Source organism: Leptosomus discolor, chromosome 8, assembly GCF_034619465.1.
Source record: "Leptosomus discolor isolate bLepDis1 chromosome 8, bLepDis1.hap2, whole genome shotgun sequence".
Taxonomy (NCBI): domain Eukaryota; kingdom Metazoa; phylum Chordata; class Aves; order Leptosomiformes; family Leptosomidae; genus Leptosomus; species Leptosomus discolor.
The window spans coordinates 26,275,081-26,293,738 of record NC_141398.1 but is presented as its reverse complement, the minus strand read 5'-3'; the positions used below and the strand labels follow the sequence as shown (position 1 = coordinate 26,293,738).

At 38.0% G+C, this 18,658-nt stretch overlaps 1 protein-coding gene across 3 annotated transcripts in view; it reads right to left on the bottom strand.

The window, feature by feature from the left end:
* The window catches only part of LOC104351288 (cadherin-6), a 47,354-nt gene that overhangs the window by 17,714 nt on the left and 10,982 nt on the right, over positions 1 to 18,658 (bottom strand). For 2 of the 3 annotated variants that reach the window (XM_009957352.2, XM_086469093.1), the window contains exons 2-4: positions 4,989 to 5,283; positions 3,380 to 3,499; positions 1,208 to 1,375 (exon numbers count right to left, since the gene is read on the bottom strand). In XM_009957352.2, the coding sequence (XP_009955654.2) occupies positions 1,208 to 1,375; positions 3,380 to 3,499; positions 4,989 to 5,283 (583 nt within the window). The remainder of the gene's footprint in view (positions 1 to 1,207; positions 1,376 to 3,379; positions 3,500 to 4,988; positions 5,284 to 18,658) is intronic. The other variant, XM_086469094.1, reaches the window with a different exon arrangement.

The window sequence follows — 18,658 nt, the reverse complement described above, 5'->3', positions numbered from 1 at the left end:
GAGGTCAAAAGACAAATATTAAGAACTGCCAGAGGCCAATGCAGCTTAGTAACACTAAAACACATCCAGCCCAAATGCCTATTAATAATGTGCTACATTGAATTCTCCTTTGAAAAAAAATCTACTTGGGGAATGTGGGCATTATGAAACTGTATCTTTGGCTTTTATATTGAAGACACTTATGTCCAGAGATGTATAATTAACTCATTGGAGGAAGAGCGCTATATTTTCTCTTAAGTTGCTCTAATTTAAATGGAAACGCTTTGCCCATAGCTAAGAACAGACTTTGAACTTAAATGACGAGTTGCTTCCAATAACTTTCCCAGTGAGTTAACCACTAAAGCTTGCTGATTTGTCTGATAGTATCTGCAATTATTTTCTCTAACAGCTGCTCTTGACTTTGACACACACTGACACTGTGATACACACACATCACACACAAAGCAATGGTTAGACAAAGCAAAAAGGTAGAAAAAGAGAGAGAGGAAGGAAAGAGAGAAGGAAGGAAAGAGAGGGAAAGAGAAGTGGATGAAAGCTGAATCACTTTGAATCACTTATGGCCATGAATGCTCAAATTTCTGTTACTTTCCAAAAGATCTTGCTCAACTGATTCCCTTAAATATCACACAGATATCTACCAAATGATCTGAGAGAATGGAAGGAAAACAGGCAGAAACATCTGGTATATTTATGTATGTGCCTTTGTTTCTGTATGCAAAGTGTATAGGAAAATCCATTGAGGCAAATGATTCCTGGATGTAAATACTCATTTTGATAGAATTGCTCTTGGGATCATTTTACATACTTAAATAAATACATCTCAGAACTTAAATATGTTAGATTAGAACAGATATCTTAAAACCACAAGGTCTAGTAGAAATAATATTGAACAAGAAATATAGATTATATTGGTCAAAGCTATTTAACAGATAGGGAAAATAGATGTTGTTTCTGTACATTAATTCACCTCTCAGACTGTCTACTGCAACTGGAGTAAAAATATTAAAGATTTGTTTTCCCAGTTATTGTAATTAACCTTAGCATGATGCTATTGCTTGCTTATATGTTCTCTTTTTGTTTCTTAAAGGAAGTTTGATACTCAGTAAGTTCACAATAGCAGAAATAATACCTGAGGTGAAAAAAAAAAAAAAAACAACCAATTTTTGTCCATTTTAATGTAAAGACATAGAATGTAAATGTTCCGTACTCTGGGGGAAGCGAGGTGGATTGTCGTTTACGTCAGTCAGTGTGATGTTCACGGTGGTGGTTCCTGATAATCCGCCCATCTGGCCTCCCATGTCCTTAGCCTGGATGACCACTTGGTATTGCTCCCTGTTTTCACGGTCCATGTTTAGCAAAGCAGTTTTAATAATGCCTGAAAACATGAAAAAAGGAGGAGCACAAGTAAGGTACTGACTTTGGTGGAAATTCTTATTAAAAAAAAACCCCACAGCCTAAAGAACAAACCACTCTCTGTGTAATAAGTAAACTTTGCCCAGTACAAATATTTACTGTTATGAGATGGCTCATTAAATTACAGACTTCTCATATCATATCTCAGGCTGCTGCCTATGTGACAGACACAATATTAGTGGCATCCCCAGAAAGATGTTCTACTTATCCGTGAGCAGTGTTATTTTACATAACTATTTACCCTCTTTCAGTTCCATACTAAAGTCTCTCACTGAACTGGAAAAAGGCTCTTTGTTCGTTATAATGTGCTCCATCTTTTCTCTCTTATTCTGTCAATATTTTATTTTGATAGACATGGCAAAAAAACCCACCAAACACCTAACCAGCAAGCCATCATTAAAGAGGCAGCAACATTACATTTAACAACATTAAATGGCAGAAAAGAAATTAAGAAAATTATGAGCATCCAAGCATGCCCAAGTATATATATTACTATTTATACATTGATTGAAATGATTTTGCCAGTCACTTCCTTCTTCAAAGGCACAAATACCAGGCCAAGTCCTAGCGAAATTCAATCATTCAGATTTACCATGAAGTAAAACGTTTGCAATTTCACTGGGTCTCTTAAGGCTAAGAGCTGACTCCTTTGTAGGCAAAAGGGGTGAAATTCAAGTACTGAAATCCATGGCAAAATTCACAGCAGCTTTGACAGAGACTTATTTCACTCCAGGAGATTTGCAATTGATTTCCATGGCAGGAAGATCAAGCCTGTGGTTTACCTTGCTTCCCCTCTGTGCCCATACAACCATCTCGCTAAAAGATTATTACTGGTGAACTCCCAGCTACATTATCCTTATTATAACTCTAGATAGAAGAGCACATAGTGTACTGTCCAAGCCAGAATGAGTGCATCAGTGCAAAAATCCTTGCTTGTATTATCTAATACCTTATGCTTGAAGGGAAGCTCTCTTTGATCTTGGCTCTCCCTCTTTCCAGAATTATGTACATTTTTTGACCTCAGGTTTTTCTTTGAGACATCTAATCTCTCTCTCCTTTTCCCTACCTGAGTGTCTAAGATTTATTTAAGAAAGAATGATTAATTGTCTGGAATAATCCATTCTGTTCCTGTAAGGATGCTGAGAAGAACCAATTTCTCTAGCTTCCAGCAACCTATCACAGTGGATGTTCCCACTTAAGGTGTTTCTTGAGATCCTTTGTTTCTTGTTGGAGAATTTTGTTATAAATCTTGGGAAGAGACTATCTGTGTAGTCAGTCAATGGTACAGCAGATTCAGTCAGACAGAATTCTGTGTTTTACATGCACAGGTTCCAAAGCTGTCAGCTATTCAGACCATAAAAAATTCCAGTCACTGTGTATAATTTAAACATCTTCCAAAACCAGAACTCCAACGTTTGGGATTCTATTTGTGATCTTCTAGCATACCTCTTCTATCATTATTCTTAATTAAGGTTTCTTTCATAAAATTAGCATTAAAGTGATATGTTGCAGATGTACAGAAATGATAATTACTTTAAACAAGTTTTGAAGAAGCAGAAGAAAAAAACCCACCTGAACAAACCCTCAGTCTTAATTTAGCCATTATGAAGACCTACGAGGATTAAGCACTTTTTTCCACACCCACCTGTTTCTCATTTTCATCTGAAAGCCAACCTATTTGGTTTAATTTAAGCATCCACAGCAGTCTCTGTACCCACTGCTTGTTAAAAATGATTGAAAACTTGTTCACATCCAGTACTAATTGTATTTATTAGACTTTGCTGGTAAGATTAAAATAATGTAGGTGTCATGTTTACAGATGTATTAGTCTATTAAGTTTGTCAGATTTTGCACTGAGTAAGATGTAATCTCTTCAAAGTTTTTGGTCTAATATGTCCTAGCTTGGCTTAGCATGTCATTTTGAATTACAGACATTGTCACAGAATGACAGATAAGGTCCCCTGACCTGTCTCAGATTCGACAGAGAAATATGGTTGTCCCTGGAGAATGCTGTAGACGACTTTAGCACTGTTCCCATATGTAGGATCATCGGCATCAGTTGCAGTGACTTGCACAACAAAGGTACCTGCAATAATAAATTAAAGAAAATAAAAATACACAGGTTTTTTCATGGCCAAGACAGTTTATGATGTAGAAAAGGCATAGTTAATGTTTAGGTCAAACTTGTGGCAAAAAAAAAGTTAGAGATATCCTTGTTTTGTAGAAGTTTTTTTTTTTTTTGTAGAAGAACATAGATACAAAACCGAAATGATAGTTGGCTTATTCTCAGTTTATTAATATACATGATTATTGGTCGGATATGTAGATCATTATATTTCTTATGAAGAAACAAGAAACACACCTTTCCCCAGATATTGAAGGCATTCAGAATTTGAATCTACATCAAGAATATACTTTTGCACATTTACTCATGTTTGTAAGGTGTTTGACATAGGACTGTAAATCTGGTTTTTCATGTGTCCTCTGGAGAAAGAAATGGTGTTGAATCCTACGCAAAGTGCTAACAAACATAAAAAATGAGCTTAGGTTTTGGCATTTAAAACAGATTTGTGAATAAAGTATTCACTTCACATATTAAAATGTGAATATTACGTTCTCTCTTCACCAGATGAGGTCTCATCCATGTGACAAGTCCCATGAATGAGAGGAGAGAGTATGCCCCAAAGTCTTTATTTCATATTACTTGAGCTTTATTTTAATCTCATTCTTGATTATGATTAATTAATGCTTCTCTCCCTGGATACTGTTTCAGATTAGAAATGTGCTTCTTGCAGTCCAACCATCCATCGCTCTCTGACAAAGAAATCAAAATGACCTCCCTAAGAATCAGAGACAAAGAATCAAAACCTGTCAACTTCTTTGGAAAAGACCCAATCTTAAAATAATTTTTCAAGTAAGTTCTTTTCTTTTCTTTTCTTGATTGATTCTTACAGCTTGATACAATAGAAAGATTTCAGTGGACTTCAATGGACTTTGGAGCTCTTTTTTTTTTTTGCATGAAAAGAGCAGCAAAGGTCATAGGAAGTCAATGGCATATCTCAGAATCAAGGATTCATTGACTCAGGTGACAGTTTTTGCTCCTGAAGTATGTACAACCATCTCTGTACCTGCCCTTTTCCTTTTTCTTTTTTTAACCTTCCTGAACTAAAGAAGGGTTGCTGAACAGATCTACCGGTGGTATGGACACGCTTAAGTGACTATGGATTACCATATTATTACATTGCTATTACGCCATGATAACGAATCATATTAAACTCCTCACAGGTGTTGTGTAACACAGCTTAGCTCAGCTCACTTTCACTGTGAGCTAAACTAGATTGTATTAATTCATGGTTTTTTTCATACAACAGAGGCAGCCGGTTTCACTCAGCTGACACCTCTGATTCCAGTGAACCGTTGTCACCGTTTTCCTGGAGTTAGGTTATTTTTTTTTTAAATGGCTGAAGTGCTTTTACTCCAAACTCAAACAGTGGATGTCTGTATTCAGTGCCTGTAAACTTCACCTTTCATTAACTCCACAGAAAGAACCCAGAATAGACACTGGTAGCACCTACCAACATCTGACATTTCAGGAATGCTGGCATTGTAAACGTCTTTTGTAAACATTGGCTCATTGTCATTGATATCATGGATCTTAATGATGAACTCAGATTCTGGTTCCACTGGTCTTCCAGTCCTTCTGTTTATAGCCTGGGCACGGAGTATGTATACGGGCTTTTCTTCTCTGTCTAGCCTCTTTGTGGCCTGGATGTCACCAGTGTTTTCATTGATAATGAAGAGGTCTCCTGCTCCATCTCCAGAAAGGATGTACTTAAGTGATCCATCTCCTTTATCCTGGTCTGAATGCAGCTGGTGGTGAAATGGGAATAAAAAAACAGAAGGGAAAATAAATAATTGGAACACAATTCATGATACATGCTTTGCTACTATTAATACTCAGCCAAAAGGCTGTACACTGCTTTTGGGAAATGAGCTGACGCCACAGTAGAAGCAGGGAAATGATAGAGTTGTGTCTTGATGTCAGAATTGAAATGGTCTGCAATATTATAAGAAATTGCCTGAGGAAACCCATGAACTGAAGTTGCAGATCACTTTCCCAAGCTAAATACACATCAATCAGATCTAAATGCTAGTGGCTTAGGCAGAATCGTAGGAATATGTAGGACAGTGAGATCTTACAGTGGAAAAACATTGGGTTCAGGAATTGCAGTGAGCAAAGACTTAAAAAGTGGCCAGGCCAACCACTTCTTGAGTTTAAAATCCATGTGCTCTGCTCTTACACCTGTGGACATTATGTAATGTATCGCACAGTGCACAATATAGTAACATACTAAATACATACATAAATAGCAGGTAAATACATGCATTCACAGACGTGGCAAACTAAGAGCAGAGGAAGGCAGGCATACTAGACCATTACAGCACTGACAATGAAGAGATCAGTTGCCTTATCCAAAGGGACATGGACCAACTTGAAACTTGGTGGGGGCATGGGAAATAAGAGAATGATGGTAATTAGCATACAAAGCATGAGATGCCCAAACCATCATCTTTTCTTTCCCAGGAGATTTCCACGCCTTTTGAAATGCTGCTTAACACACACAAGTTACAACCAATTAAATCATACTCTCATGGCTGATCTTTTGATAAAGGCTTATTTATCCCCCAGGCCTTAAAATCAAGGCTAATCAACTACAATATATTCTGTTGTTGCAGTACAGAAAATAAATATTTATAAAATGAAACACTAAAATGGCTTCTAAAGTCAGAACATAGGTGATGAAACTCACGGGAAAAAAATGAATCTATTAGGTAGCAGATTCCTGGAAATTGTTGATTTTATAGAAAAGACATGCGTATGAGTCAGGAGAGCTGGACCTTCTTAAGCAGCTCTTTGCCTTTGTTGCCCTGCATACAAGTTAGAAAAAAAATACCTAGTTGACTATGTGACAAAGTACTTAGCATTGCTGGATGGCATGGTTTGTGGAAGAGAAAGATTTGTAGGTTGAAAGAATATAGAAAATTTTCACAGAGAGTTTACCAATGCCTGGCTATGCCCCTACCATGCTGGAAGGGCAGCCTCCAGCATGACCATCTGATCAATGTTTTGGGTTTCCTCCAACTTTCTGCCCAGATCAGTGCTTTGCTGGCAGCCTAGTGACAATCCACTTGGTGGCACAGTGCTCCACTATGTGCGTTTATGCTTATGGTCTCTACAGAAAGCATGCTCCATGCAACATGTCTGCCTTTAAGGGCAAAACTCTTTGTCACCACACATACAAAAAATGTCCAATAATACAAAATATCAAAACTGTAGCACGGTTAATTGTTAGCAGACATGCTGAGGCACTCTTCTTAATTTTCTCCTCCAGGGAGAAAATGGGCATTCCATGTAATTTTGCACAGAGCCCTTTTTCTTGATAACAAGAATACCAGTAAGTAGCTTGTATGCAGCATTCTTCATAAGCAGATTTCAAAACCTTTCACAAAGCAGTAAATATCATTTACTCCAGGTTTTTTTGATTAACAAAGCATAAAAACTTGAAGTTTCTCAAAAAGCTAGTCTTGGAAACTGGAATAGAGTTCGAGTCTCCTGAGTCCCATTCAGTTGGCTGATACACTCGGCCATAAGGCCTAGAGGAATTACATGATTTACTAGATAGAACTTCAGCCTCTGATGAATATCTGTTAGACCTGCCTGTTAAGAAATCAGACTAGAAGTCTACTGCAGGAAGTAATTTCAATAGGGTATTTGAGTATAATTTTTCTCAAAGACAACCTGCAACAGAAAAGGCATGAAAATAATTTTGCCTTTAAAACTGTATTTCTTTTATGATTGTTTTACATCAAAAATTCAAGTTTTGTTTGCCTCTTTAACTTCGTCTGTTTCATATCGGGACAAAAACAGTCCTCAGTAACAGACTGTCAATTCATATGAATCATGGAATAGTGCTGTTGTGAGACTTGTTACAGGCTGAACTCCCAAACTCATTTTTATCATCATTTTAATTAAACCTGGTTTCAATGAACAATGTGGCAAAAAAGGTCAAGCTAGAAAAGGTGTTGGAACCACTGAGAGTTGTCTTCCATGATACTCTTTACCTAGGCCAGACCACCTAAAGAGCTAAAAATGAAAACTTGTATGATTTTTTTCAAGTCCATAGTTTATGAAATTTCCACTCCTCCTCCACAGTTAATCCACCTGCGTAAAATCCGCTGTGACTTTGGATATCAAGACAAAGTATATCTCAGTGCAATGACTCATCAATATTGAAAATGAGGTGATCTTCATTAAAGGCTCAATCTCTAGCACTAACCTTTCATAGAACCGTAGAATAGTTTGGGCTGGAAGAGATCTTTAAAGGTCACCTACTCCTACCTCCCTGCAATAAGCAGAGACATCTTTAGCTCAATCGGGTTGCTCAGAGCTCCGTCCAACCTAATCTTCAATGTTTCCAGGGATGGGGCTTCTATCACCTTCCAGTGTTTCACTACTCCCATCGTAAAACATTTCTTCCTTAGAACTTTTGAAAATAAATATTCCCTAGGCCTATATCACATCACCAGCATCAACTGCTTAATAGCTGGGCCAAAATAGTTTGGATTTTATTCCCTTCTTTTCAGAAAAAAAAAAATTGTTTTTGTATAATAGAAAAAACAAGCAGATCTCTAGAAAAGTTTCTCATAGATGACAGATTTGTAACATTCACTTGTATGGAAAGTATCTGAAAAAATGATTTGTTATTTTAGATTACTTTATCTGTCCTTGACCGTTTTCTTGGTAGGAAAGTTTTATCCAGGCAAAGACAATCATCTGTTTTATTTTTTCTTAAGTGTCAGTTTATCTTAGAAGCAACACTTTATCTGTGTGACCTATATGAAGGGGTAAACTGCTATTGTAACCAGGTTAAAAAAAAATAAATTGAGAATAAAATTAAAGGAGAAATAAATGGTGCAAGTTGAGACCAAAGAAGGGCCTGGAGGCAAGATGCACTTAGAAATATAGTTGATGGGTTTGTGTATAAAACTTAACACCATTGTTAGGTTATGAGGACGAAATGAGCAGTAATAACACCTCCCCTCCCTTTTAAGTTGAAGTTATTTTTCACTTACTCAGACTTCATTGCAAAGGAAGTTTGCTGTGATGAGATATGTGTATAAATTATACTGCAGATGCCAATCCTATCCAGTACAAGATATTATAGCTTCACTCTGTGTGCTAACCTGTGTTGTAAAAGCGTGTCCATTGTCCTCTGCATAAAGTTGGTCATGGAACAGATAAATGGACCGTGGCAGACAGTCATGGGATAGAATAAAATGCCTTGGGACATATTGCTCATGTCAGTTGGGCTGTACCCATTTGTTATCCACCCATATTACCATTCCCCAATACAAAGTTACTTCAGTCACAGGTTTTTAGGGCTCCACTTAAAGGTAGATTTTTTTATTTCCTTAGGAACTCAGTGTTACTCAACAGCATTCATTTCAATTGGTGACTGAACTGAGCAATACCTCAAAGGTAAGTAAAATTGTGAAGAAGTAAGTCTATGCAATAAAAAGTAAATGCATCAGCAATTGCACTGTATTAATATTATAGTAAATTGATTCATTCAGAATCTAATCTGGACATTTTGGTGAAATTGTCCATCAATCACTGGCTAAGGATGAGGATGAGTGACAAATTAAACATTTTACTATGCCCTAGGCATACTTACACTCATTTTACTTTAATACCACTGTTAAGTGAACCATCTGGTTTGCTTTTAATGACTTACAGTCAGATAAAAACTGTCCACCCCTTGTCTTGCTTCTCCGTGTGCCCCACCCCAAATGTCCTGGCCCAAAACATTCAAATATGGCTGCCTGAAAACAGGGAAGGCTTCGTGCCTCCAGGAATAGGCATTTAAAGTGCATGCAGGACTGCAGCGTTAGCTGCCTGTATTTGACATTCTGCTTGTCACAAACATAAATGCTTTAAAAGGAGAGGTTTTTTTTTTTTTCAAAGTAGCCATGATCTGGAGTAATCTCCTTCTCTGCAGCACTGCTGGCAGAGCCCTATGAAAGCACCAAGGGTGGTGGCAATGGGGTGCCTTCAGCATGACAAAAAGGAAAAGGCAAGTGAAAGCTGTGCTTATTTGTAGTGTGAGCTTTCTCTTTTTTTTTCCCCTGAGTGAATACATTTACAGCATTTGTGTTCATCTGCAATAGGCAGCATTGCTTCACTTTAAAACAATGTTTCAGGAAATTTTTACCAGGATTTTAAAAATTGAGTTGGACCCGTGCTACACAAATAGGAGTTAACTTCAGCAAAGTAGGTAGGAAAAATTTAAGGGCTTATTTCATGTGCTTTTGCAATAAGACTCTAAACTGAAATGGCATGAAAACAGCATATCCAGGTGGTATTAAGTTGTACAATTCATTATTGCCCATCTCGGGAATTGTTAATTCATGAGCTATACTCCAAATGCCGGCAGCACTTATAAAAGCAGCAGTGTTAGTGTGTCTGAATAGAGGTGAGGGACGGCGGCTTGCCAGATGGGTCAGGCCCGGGCCTGGCAGCCGGGGCCCGTCCCACCACCCCAGCCAGGAGCAGGGCAGTCGGGGGGCACGGGGTCTGCCCCAGCCCTGGGCATTGGGCATCTCCCTGGGGATGGGGACAGGCCAAGGCCGGGCCGGGTTGTGGGCCAGTGGGTGGGCCCAGCTCAGTGGGGCCTGTGGCCGGGCAGGGCAAGGCTGTGGGGAGCTGGAGAGCGGCCGGGGCTGATGGTCCATGGGGCTGACGAGGGGCCCTGGGCACATGGGGGTAGCCCTGGGCCTGGGCAGGGACACTCAGGGCTGGTGGTGCCTCAGGGCCCTTTTCTAACCCTGCCAAATTCACCTTGATATGAAACTGTATGAAACAGCAGTATCAAAACTGTATAACGAAAGTGAGATCCCATATATTTTAATAGGTTAAGGCTACGTGCTAACTTTTTTTTGTGTTTAAATGGAATACATTACAGAGAAGTGGCTTTCTAGCACACATTTGTTACAAGGTTGTACTGAAAATGTACTTTTATAGCTGTGGTAATTAAAAAAAAATTGAAATTGCAGGCCGTGAATATTCTCCAGAATGAAATAACATCCCTCCTCTACCTCACTCTATAACACTGATTTAAACAGCATAGTTAATCCCATTTAAGAAGTGGCTTTAGGTTATGTAAGATGGGTGTAAATTGTAGTATAGCTCCCATTAATGTCATATTGCTGGTTACGATACCTGGCAATTCGGTGGGTAAGATGGTTTTCCATCCACCCTGCGGACCAAGTTCTGTTTCCTGTTGTGAATATAACACCCTACTTGCTGAATTTCAGAGCGGTTACCAAACCTCTGCAAAGATCAAAATCAATATATCTTGAGATATACACACTGAACTGTCAACCTACAATTATCCAGAAATAAGCTGCCTGTTGTGTCTTATTATTTGTTTGTATTTATAGGAAGATCTTGCTATTCTGGGGTTGCTGTGGTCACATTTTTGTCTCCTAACACAATAATGAAATAGAGACCAATTATTAAAATAGTAAGCAGGCAGTAAGTAGGTAGCTAACAAAGAGAATTATGGGTTTTCTCTTGGCGGTATTCATAGCACATGATTTTGCTCCAAATTGAATAGATCCAAACAGCAGAGTCCTGTCTAGTAATGAACAAATTCAACCACCCGTATGCTTGAGGTTACACAGTGCGATGCTACAGCGTCCAGAAAAACTAAAGCACTTAAAATGAAACTGCTAATACTATGATATTGCAGACACTATAACAACCTTGCACTCTTCTCTGTCTCTTCTGGTGCTCTGTATCCCTATAGCATTAACCAACCTCTTCAGTTAATATCATAAAATCAACGCTATTAATATAATCGAACAATCAGCACCAAAGTTTTTTCTCCACTTGGTGAGTCGGTGTTAAAAGGAAAATGGCATTGTTTTTGCACATTAGGTAATAAGTATTTGCGGGAGCTGCGTGAGGACACTGGCACGATCAATGTGATCTAACAAGTGAACCTTTATTTCCGTGTTTCCAGTGCAATTTATAACCCTCGACCACACCCAATAAATACTGATTGGCTTCATCGCAAATAATCGGCCCATAGTCCAACCCGATTGGCCATATTGCGAGTCATGTTCAAGTCACGTTCACAGATGTTCACACCCATCTTCTTCAGGAATTAAAACCGCGTCATTAATGGCGGCTGTCTCTTCTTCTGCACCTGCAAGATGTTCATGCCCTCTGCACCGGAAGTTGTTTATGCTTTCCGCAGTTCCGGTGCGTCCCAGCCCAGGCTCTCTGAAAAGGCTGGATTGTTCACATGTCCCTTATTTTGTAAATATCCTTCCACAAGTATTCATGTATATTTTGTTGATGTTTAAGTATGGATTACTTCTTAATGCACAAAAAATACCCCCCAAACACTATATATGTGTTCTATATACTTACCATATACACACACTATATCATGTATCATCAGGGCAAATATCTACACAAATAATTTATTTTAAGCCATAAAAGATCCTTCCTTCTAAAAAGGAAGATCCAGCATCACCAGAAATGACAGGTTTCCTATGGACGTGTGCGCCATGTTCTTATGGCCTCAATTATGCTAAGCTCCGGTTCCTTTCAGGGTCCACATAACTTCTATCTGACTCATCCCTAAGGCAAAGCATCCTGATATCCCCCATATCACTTAGCCCACTGCATGGTATTTTATTCTTCTTGCTCCAGCCTGTGTCCACAAAACCTCTTGGCTGCAAAATGCTGCTACTTCTTGTGTTCCCTAAATACTGGCTGGAGAAGAGAAAGCATGGGCTGTGGTTGGTGGTGGCTTATATGTGTATTTATTGAACAGCCAGCTGACCAAACAGTCAAGGCACAATGTAGGTTTATTTGCCTTATGCAGCTACTGTTCTTCCAAACTGTATATAAAATAAATGGTTTTGACACCTTTAGTCCTCCATAAAATTTAATGGAAAGCAGTTAATGGATTTAAAAATTATTTACAGGTGGCCAATGGAGAGAGATAGAGGTTAGAGCACTGAAGCTAGTTATCTGCTCAGGTCAGATATCTGGAAGGTTATGTCAAGACTTAGGTATCTACCCTTAGGGACCACAATTTCAAAAATGTAGCTTAAATTTCTTGTTAAAAACTGGAGGATAGATGCTAAAGAAGAATTTGGAAGACAATGGGAGAAAGATGTTACCAAAGTGCTTCCAACTTTTCTTGGTGTTTAGAGAAATTAAAAGAGGTGATTCCTTTCCATTCTTATATGAAGTATTTTGAAGTTTATATGAAGATTTATACTTTACATCCTCAAAAGAACTGGAGAGCCATAATTTGAAGATTCAAGCACTGTCATTTTCAAAGAACATAAAACAAACACAAAAATTTGCAAACAGACGCAGCAGCCTTACCAGATCACAGCACCATGATTCCAGATGTGCAGCTGTCAGAAACAGTACTTCCACAAAGGGGCTGTTAGACTGCTACAAAAGGCACTTAAAGTAGGTTCTCACTTCTGTCTTCTCAGTAACCTGAGATCTGCTGTCCTAAGCAATCAGTAGTCTTTGTTGTTCGTCACTTTCTTGAACTTAAAGATGTCACAGTTTATAGAATACTTAAATTAGTTAAGTGATTAGTTTACTACATAAGTATAGTTACGGTACTGTAGTTAACAGAGTAAACCTGAATATGGCTCAGTGTGACTGATTCCTGAGTGTTTCAGTTTGTTAATGCAGTTTGCTTGCTTCCCACTATGCCTAGTGAAGAAAAAGGTGCAACAGGTACACTGTTCCTATTTGAAAAAAATCACTGCTCTGGTGATTAGGAGGCATCTTGTTTTCCAGATTAGAGATGCTGTTCTTGTGCCAGCATTGTTTTTCTGTCTTAATAACATCCTCCCACATACATACATTCTTCCTCATCCAACATTTATAGATAATAATCCCATATGCTCTCATTACTTTTTCTTTGCTAGGCTACCAGCCTATATACAGTCTTCACTTGCAAAATAAGCACTTCTGAGTCCTCAGCTGGAATCCTGTTTACAACCCATCTCTCATTTTCAAATCAAGTGGATTCCAAAAAGAGCCAGTGAAGAAAAGGCCAGATATGAAGGGCTGATGATCCCAGTCATTTTTCTGTAATTGCTGCATTTCAGTTGGCCTTCCTTCTGTATGAATGGACACAGGTCTTTGAACAGTGATGTTAATATTTTCCTATTTCTATTAGAAATGAGTACAAACATTTGCCATTTTCATTGCTGTATCGAACTAGCTTCTTCCTGTCATCCCATGACTGACTAAAATGTCCAAATTTCTCTCCTTCTCTTGCTGTTTCTAATTTACGACCATTCATTGTGTATTAGATTTTTCTAATAACTCTTATTTCAAGAACATTGTACTTTTATCCTGTTTCTATTCCTTCCACTTTGAAGAGCATCCTTTTCTTCTTGTATGATATTCTGGTCAGCAAGAAAGGATAAGATTCAGCACTGAAATGAGGCATGCAATCATTAAATCTGTAGTAAACTAATGAAATAGAGCACTGAAGAATTCCTGAATTTATACAAAATTTCTGCATTTTGGGGTGTCGATTTCTTTGGGGCTATTGAAAAATATACTATATCCTATTTGCATTGTGCTTACTTTTTTGGGTTTTGTTTATAAGAGGATGTATAGCGGAACCAGAGATACTTTACACCCAGCTTCATTCAACTGAATGATCCTATTCATATAATAATACATAACAGACTATGTTTTATATAAAGCTCATACTGGCAAGCTCCTTTTTTTAAGGAAACTGTATCAGCCCTGATTGCATGGAATTAGGAATATTAGAAGAAAAACTCAGTAAAAAATTTAAAAAAAAAATGTAAAGGGTACAAGGATCCAATACTTGGACTATCAAAATGCAAATGAAAGACTTTATTAAGATAACCATCTCAGAGTATACCAGGGGAAAGGTAAAAATTAATGTCCCCTCCCTTTAACCTAAGTGCTGATTCTTAGGTCCAACCCTGGGGTTTTTACCAAAAAATTCCATCAGATTCAAAAAAATTAAAAAAATTGCTAAAATTGCACCCACTGCAAATGGAGAAAAAAGCTAGATGCCAGATACAAGTGTTCAGTAACAGCAGTGTTAACTGCAGAAAAGATGTCCTGATATCAAGAACTATAGGAGGAATAAAAACACACCTAGGAAAAAACCAAAACAAAACAAGTGGATGCTATCTTTCTGTTTCTTGGGAGTATCAAAATGTCAGTGATCTTTCTTACTCTCAAAAGTAGGAGTGCCAAGATATACCCTATAAACGAATGACACTAAGAGAAGTTAAAACACAGTTTTGTGCAGCTGAACAACTTCTGGAAATGAATGGACCAAAAAGGACTAAGAACATTTCAAGATTCAGAAGCAATTGAGTACTCAAAAGGCAAACTGAGAATAAAAGACAGTGGCATCTGATTTCAAAACAAACAAACAAAACATAGAAAAAGCACTATAATAAAAGTAAAGAGCGCTGGAGTGGAAAGAAGAAAGAAAGAAAAAACCAAACTGGAGTAAGAAATAGAGTATAAAAAGCCCTGAAATAAGAATTTGTCATTTGATCAGGGACAAGAGGCAAAGTGCTCTCACTTTGGACCCTCCAGGCAGGCTGGAAGGCTTCTTTTATTCTCTTTTTGTGAGGGCCATACGTGAGGCTGCATGGCCTGAGATAGCCAGGGACAAGAGTTGATGTTGTGATCCTTGGTTTACGGAATAGGCTGCCCAAACCATAGGCAGGAACCTTTTATTCTATTTTAAACATATGAAGCTAAGAATAAACATCCATACTCTGCTGACTCACACCTTTATTACACACCCTTCAAACTCACAAATGGGTTTTCTAACCTGAAGTGCAAACATCCAGCCACAGCTAATCAGCTCTGCAAAAAATCAATTGGAAAGTGTCAATCCTTTCAACATTGCCTAGAGCCTATCTCTTTTCCCTCTTGGGTTCCCCAACTGCTGCTGCTCTACATTGTGATTAAACAGGGACAATGGCACAGTAGCTTTTATCCTGCAGTGCAGCACCTCAAATGAGAAAGGTCCCTTATTGTGTTGGCCCTTCTCTCTAGGGGTAACTTGTTATCAGATCTTAATGAGTATTTAGCAAAGCTGCAAACTAGGTAACCATGTCTCCACGTTCTCCTGAGCTGAGTGCTGCTCAGCCATTCTGTAGTAATGCTGTTTTATTTGTTCCTCCTCCTCCTATCTCTAAGCACAATTATAGCAGGAATTTACAAAGTTTGCCTTTACAAAGACAAACAAGTTTTTAATTTATAAGGCACAAGAGACTGTGGTGTCAAATCTTATCTCTATACATATGGGCCCTTGAATTTCATGCTCTTGTATCATACTTCTTGCTTTTCTTTGAATTACTGTGGAACAGAAAGAAAGATAGCCAATCTTCCTTTTAGACTCTAAGAAACTCAAAACAATTCTGTCTTTGAGTAATAGCTCATCTCTCACTTAAAAAAAAAATATTAAAAAAATCCTTGGTTGTAAACTGAATTTTCCCAGTTTTACTTACAGCCGCTGGGTTTCATTATGCCTCTGTCTGAAAGATTAAAGAGCCCTCTCCAGGTAAACAGTAGTGATAGTAACAAAAGACCAGACCAGACAGACGTCTGCAATTACCCTCACAAAAGCATGGAGATCTGGTTGTTCTCTTAAGGGAGGCCAAGGCAGTTTTAAAAAAACTGTTTTATGCTTTTTTGGTCCATCTATTTCAGCATCTGGCATTTCTTTGTCATACTGTCCATTGTCCTTTTTTGCCAGTGTTTTTAAACTATGTAGTAGCAACAGCACCTGGTAGACACAAGGACTGGTTTTAGCTGAGGCACCAGCATTCACTTACTAAAAAGCATAAAGGACTTAGCCACCTCCAGACTTGTCATACCCTAGATCAGGTACTAAGAAAACTCTTTTGCCTTAATAGTGGAACAGAAGACTAGGAGAGATTAAGAATTATTTTCTTACCTAGTGTTTACAATTCAGTGATCAGGAATGAAAATTCAAGCCTTTGAATTCTTGAAAGTCATAAAGAGCTGTATAAGTAATTTTGTTTTAGGAGAGAGACTTTCTCATCACTGCAAATTAACCACCATAACTCGAGTCGGTCACTGGATTCAAATGTGAGTCTTAAAGACGAAATGGGAAAATTACTTTGAGGCAGCATTGATGATTTTCTTGGTATAAAAAAATACAAAAAAGAAGTGGAGCACATTTAAGTATGTCTTTTTGACAAAACACAAGATATGCAAGGGAAAGATAGGCTTGTAGCTGTAAACACAGGACTGGCAGGTTTTAATACTGTCTCTGTCTCAGTCTTCCTGTCTGATCTTAGACAGATCACTATTTGATGCCTCTATATTCTCCCTGCAGTAAAATGTGGGCTGTTAACAATGTCCATTTCTGTATGTAATGATTATAACATGATTTGAGAGCCTTGGGTGTAATTTGTTCTGTGTTAGTTTGTGGAAAGACCGAGGACTGTTTAACTGAAGTAAAGATTAACAGTACTGTGGCTTTGCCACAGCCTGCTGCACTTAGAGGGTGGGGGGATGGCCTATTCCGAATCCAGCTGCAATGCTAGAAACTCTAATTGCTCTTGGGTGTTTGTTATTATCCACCATCTGGAGGTTACTGTCACCACAGGTTAGCTAAGGGATGGGGTAGATAGGGGAGTTTCTGCACTCTGGGGCTGGCTATATTAGCTCAAATAACATTTTGAGCTATCTTAAGATTTTGTGGTAAAGTGAAATGTGCTTTCATTTCTGCCAGGTGAGCTGCGGGGTTAAGGAAAATTAAGTGCCTAACTTGTAATGACTTTCAATGGGAATATGATGCACACCTCCCTCGGAAATCTCTCCCCTAACCCCCATTTTTCTTTCCAAGTCAGAGTGAATCAGTTCCAATATCCTGATATCCTTGCATATCTAAAAGACAAGTATGTGCACAGGAAAAGGTATCTCAGCATAGCTAATGTACCTCCACTGTTTAAGCTTACTAGTTAATATATAAACTATGTTCCATTTTCCTTTTTTTGCAAGAAAAGATATTCACTGAGCCAAAAGGCCCAGAAATATATCTCATCTGTTAAAAATTACACACGGGAAAAAAAAAAAAAAAAAAAAAAAAAAGTTTTTTGTATACCCAGACATTTTATGGCAGAATACTTTTGTGGGTTTGATCTAAATATTTTTCAGTTAATTTGAAGGTCTTCAGCTGACTATAATGGAACTTCTGTCCTGTACTGCATTACTCAATCAAAAAGGGAACTCACATAGTAGTAGTTGACAGCAGGTATTCTGCTGAGATGAGGAGAAAATATTGTTTCCAGAAAAGAGAACATTCAACAAACATGCACTTCTATAATTATTTTTTTTTTTGCATATGTCCATTAATCTCTAAATTATGTGAAGGGTATAGTTAGTGAAATCAGTCTGTATTATATGCCCAGCTTTGATTGCCTCTGAATTCTCAGGGAATTTACCCAGGGACAGTTGCTTACTCTTTATCAGTGGTCAGGATTATCCATTTACTCACTGAGAAAATGTCTTCTTTGGACTCATGAATTTTCAAAAATGCCTCAAAATTATATGATAGGCAAATACAGCACTGTAATTAAGGCGTACGAAGGAGTACATTTCTAATTCAGTGAAAAACCTTTATTCTCCTGTGGGTGTAGGGGAGAATATATCTTAAAGATAAACTAGGACAAAATAAAACAAAACAAAAAAACCCCTTGGCCTAATAACCAGAAATGTTTTTACTGGGATATAGTTGAATAAAACATCAGGCTTCTTCAGCAAGTAACAGCTTTTGACTACTCCCAGATGGATGCGCTTGAAAGCAAATGCTCATCCTTTGCTTACTGACAAAGGTGACCCTTTGATATTCTGAGCACTTGATGCTGACAATCAAATCCTGAAATATGTGTATGATTTTTATATGCTATATGAAAGTGTCTGTGGCAGGGAGGAAAGTAGAGGGATGAAGAAGGGAGGATATAGACAAACACTAAAACAAATGAGAACCCACATTCAGATTTAAATGAAGACTTAACAAGAAGGAAATTAATTCATATCCACAGGTTTAGTTGAGTCTTTAATTTGTTTGCATGCCTGGATCATCTAGTTCTACAG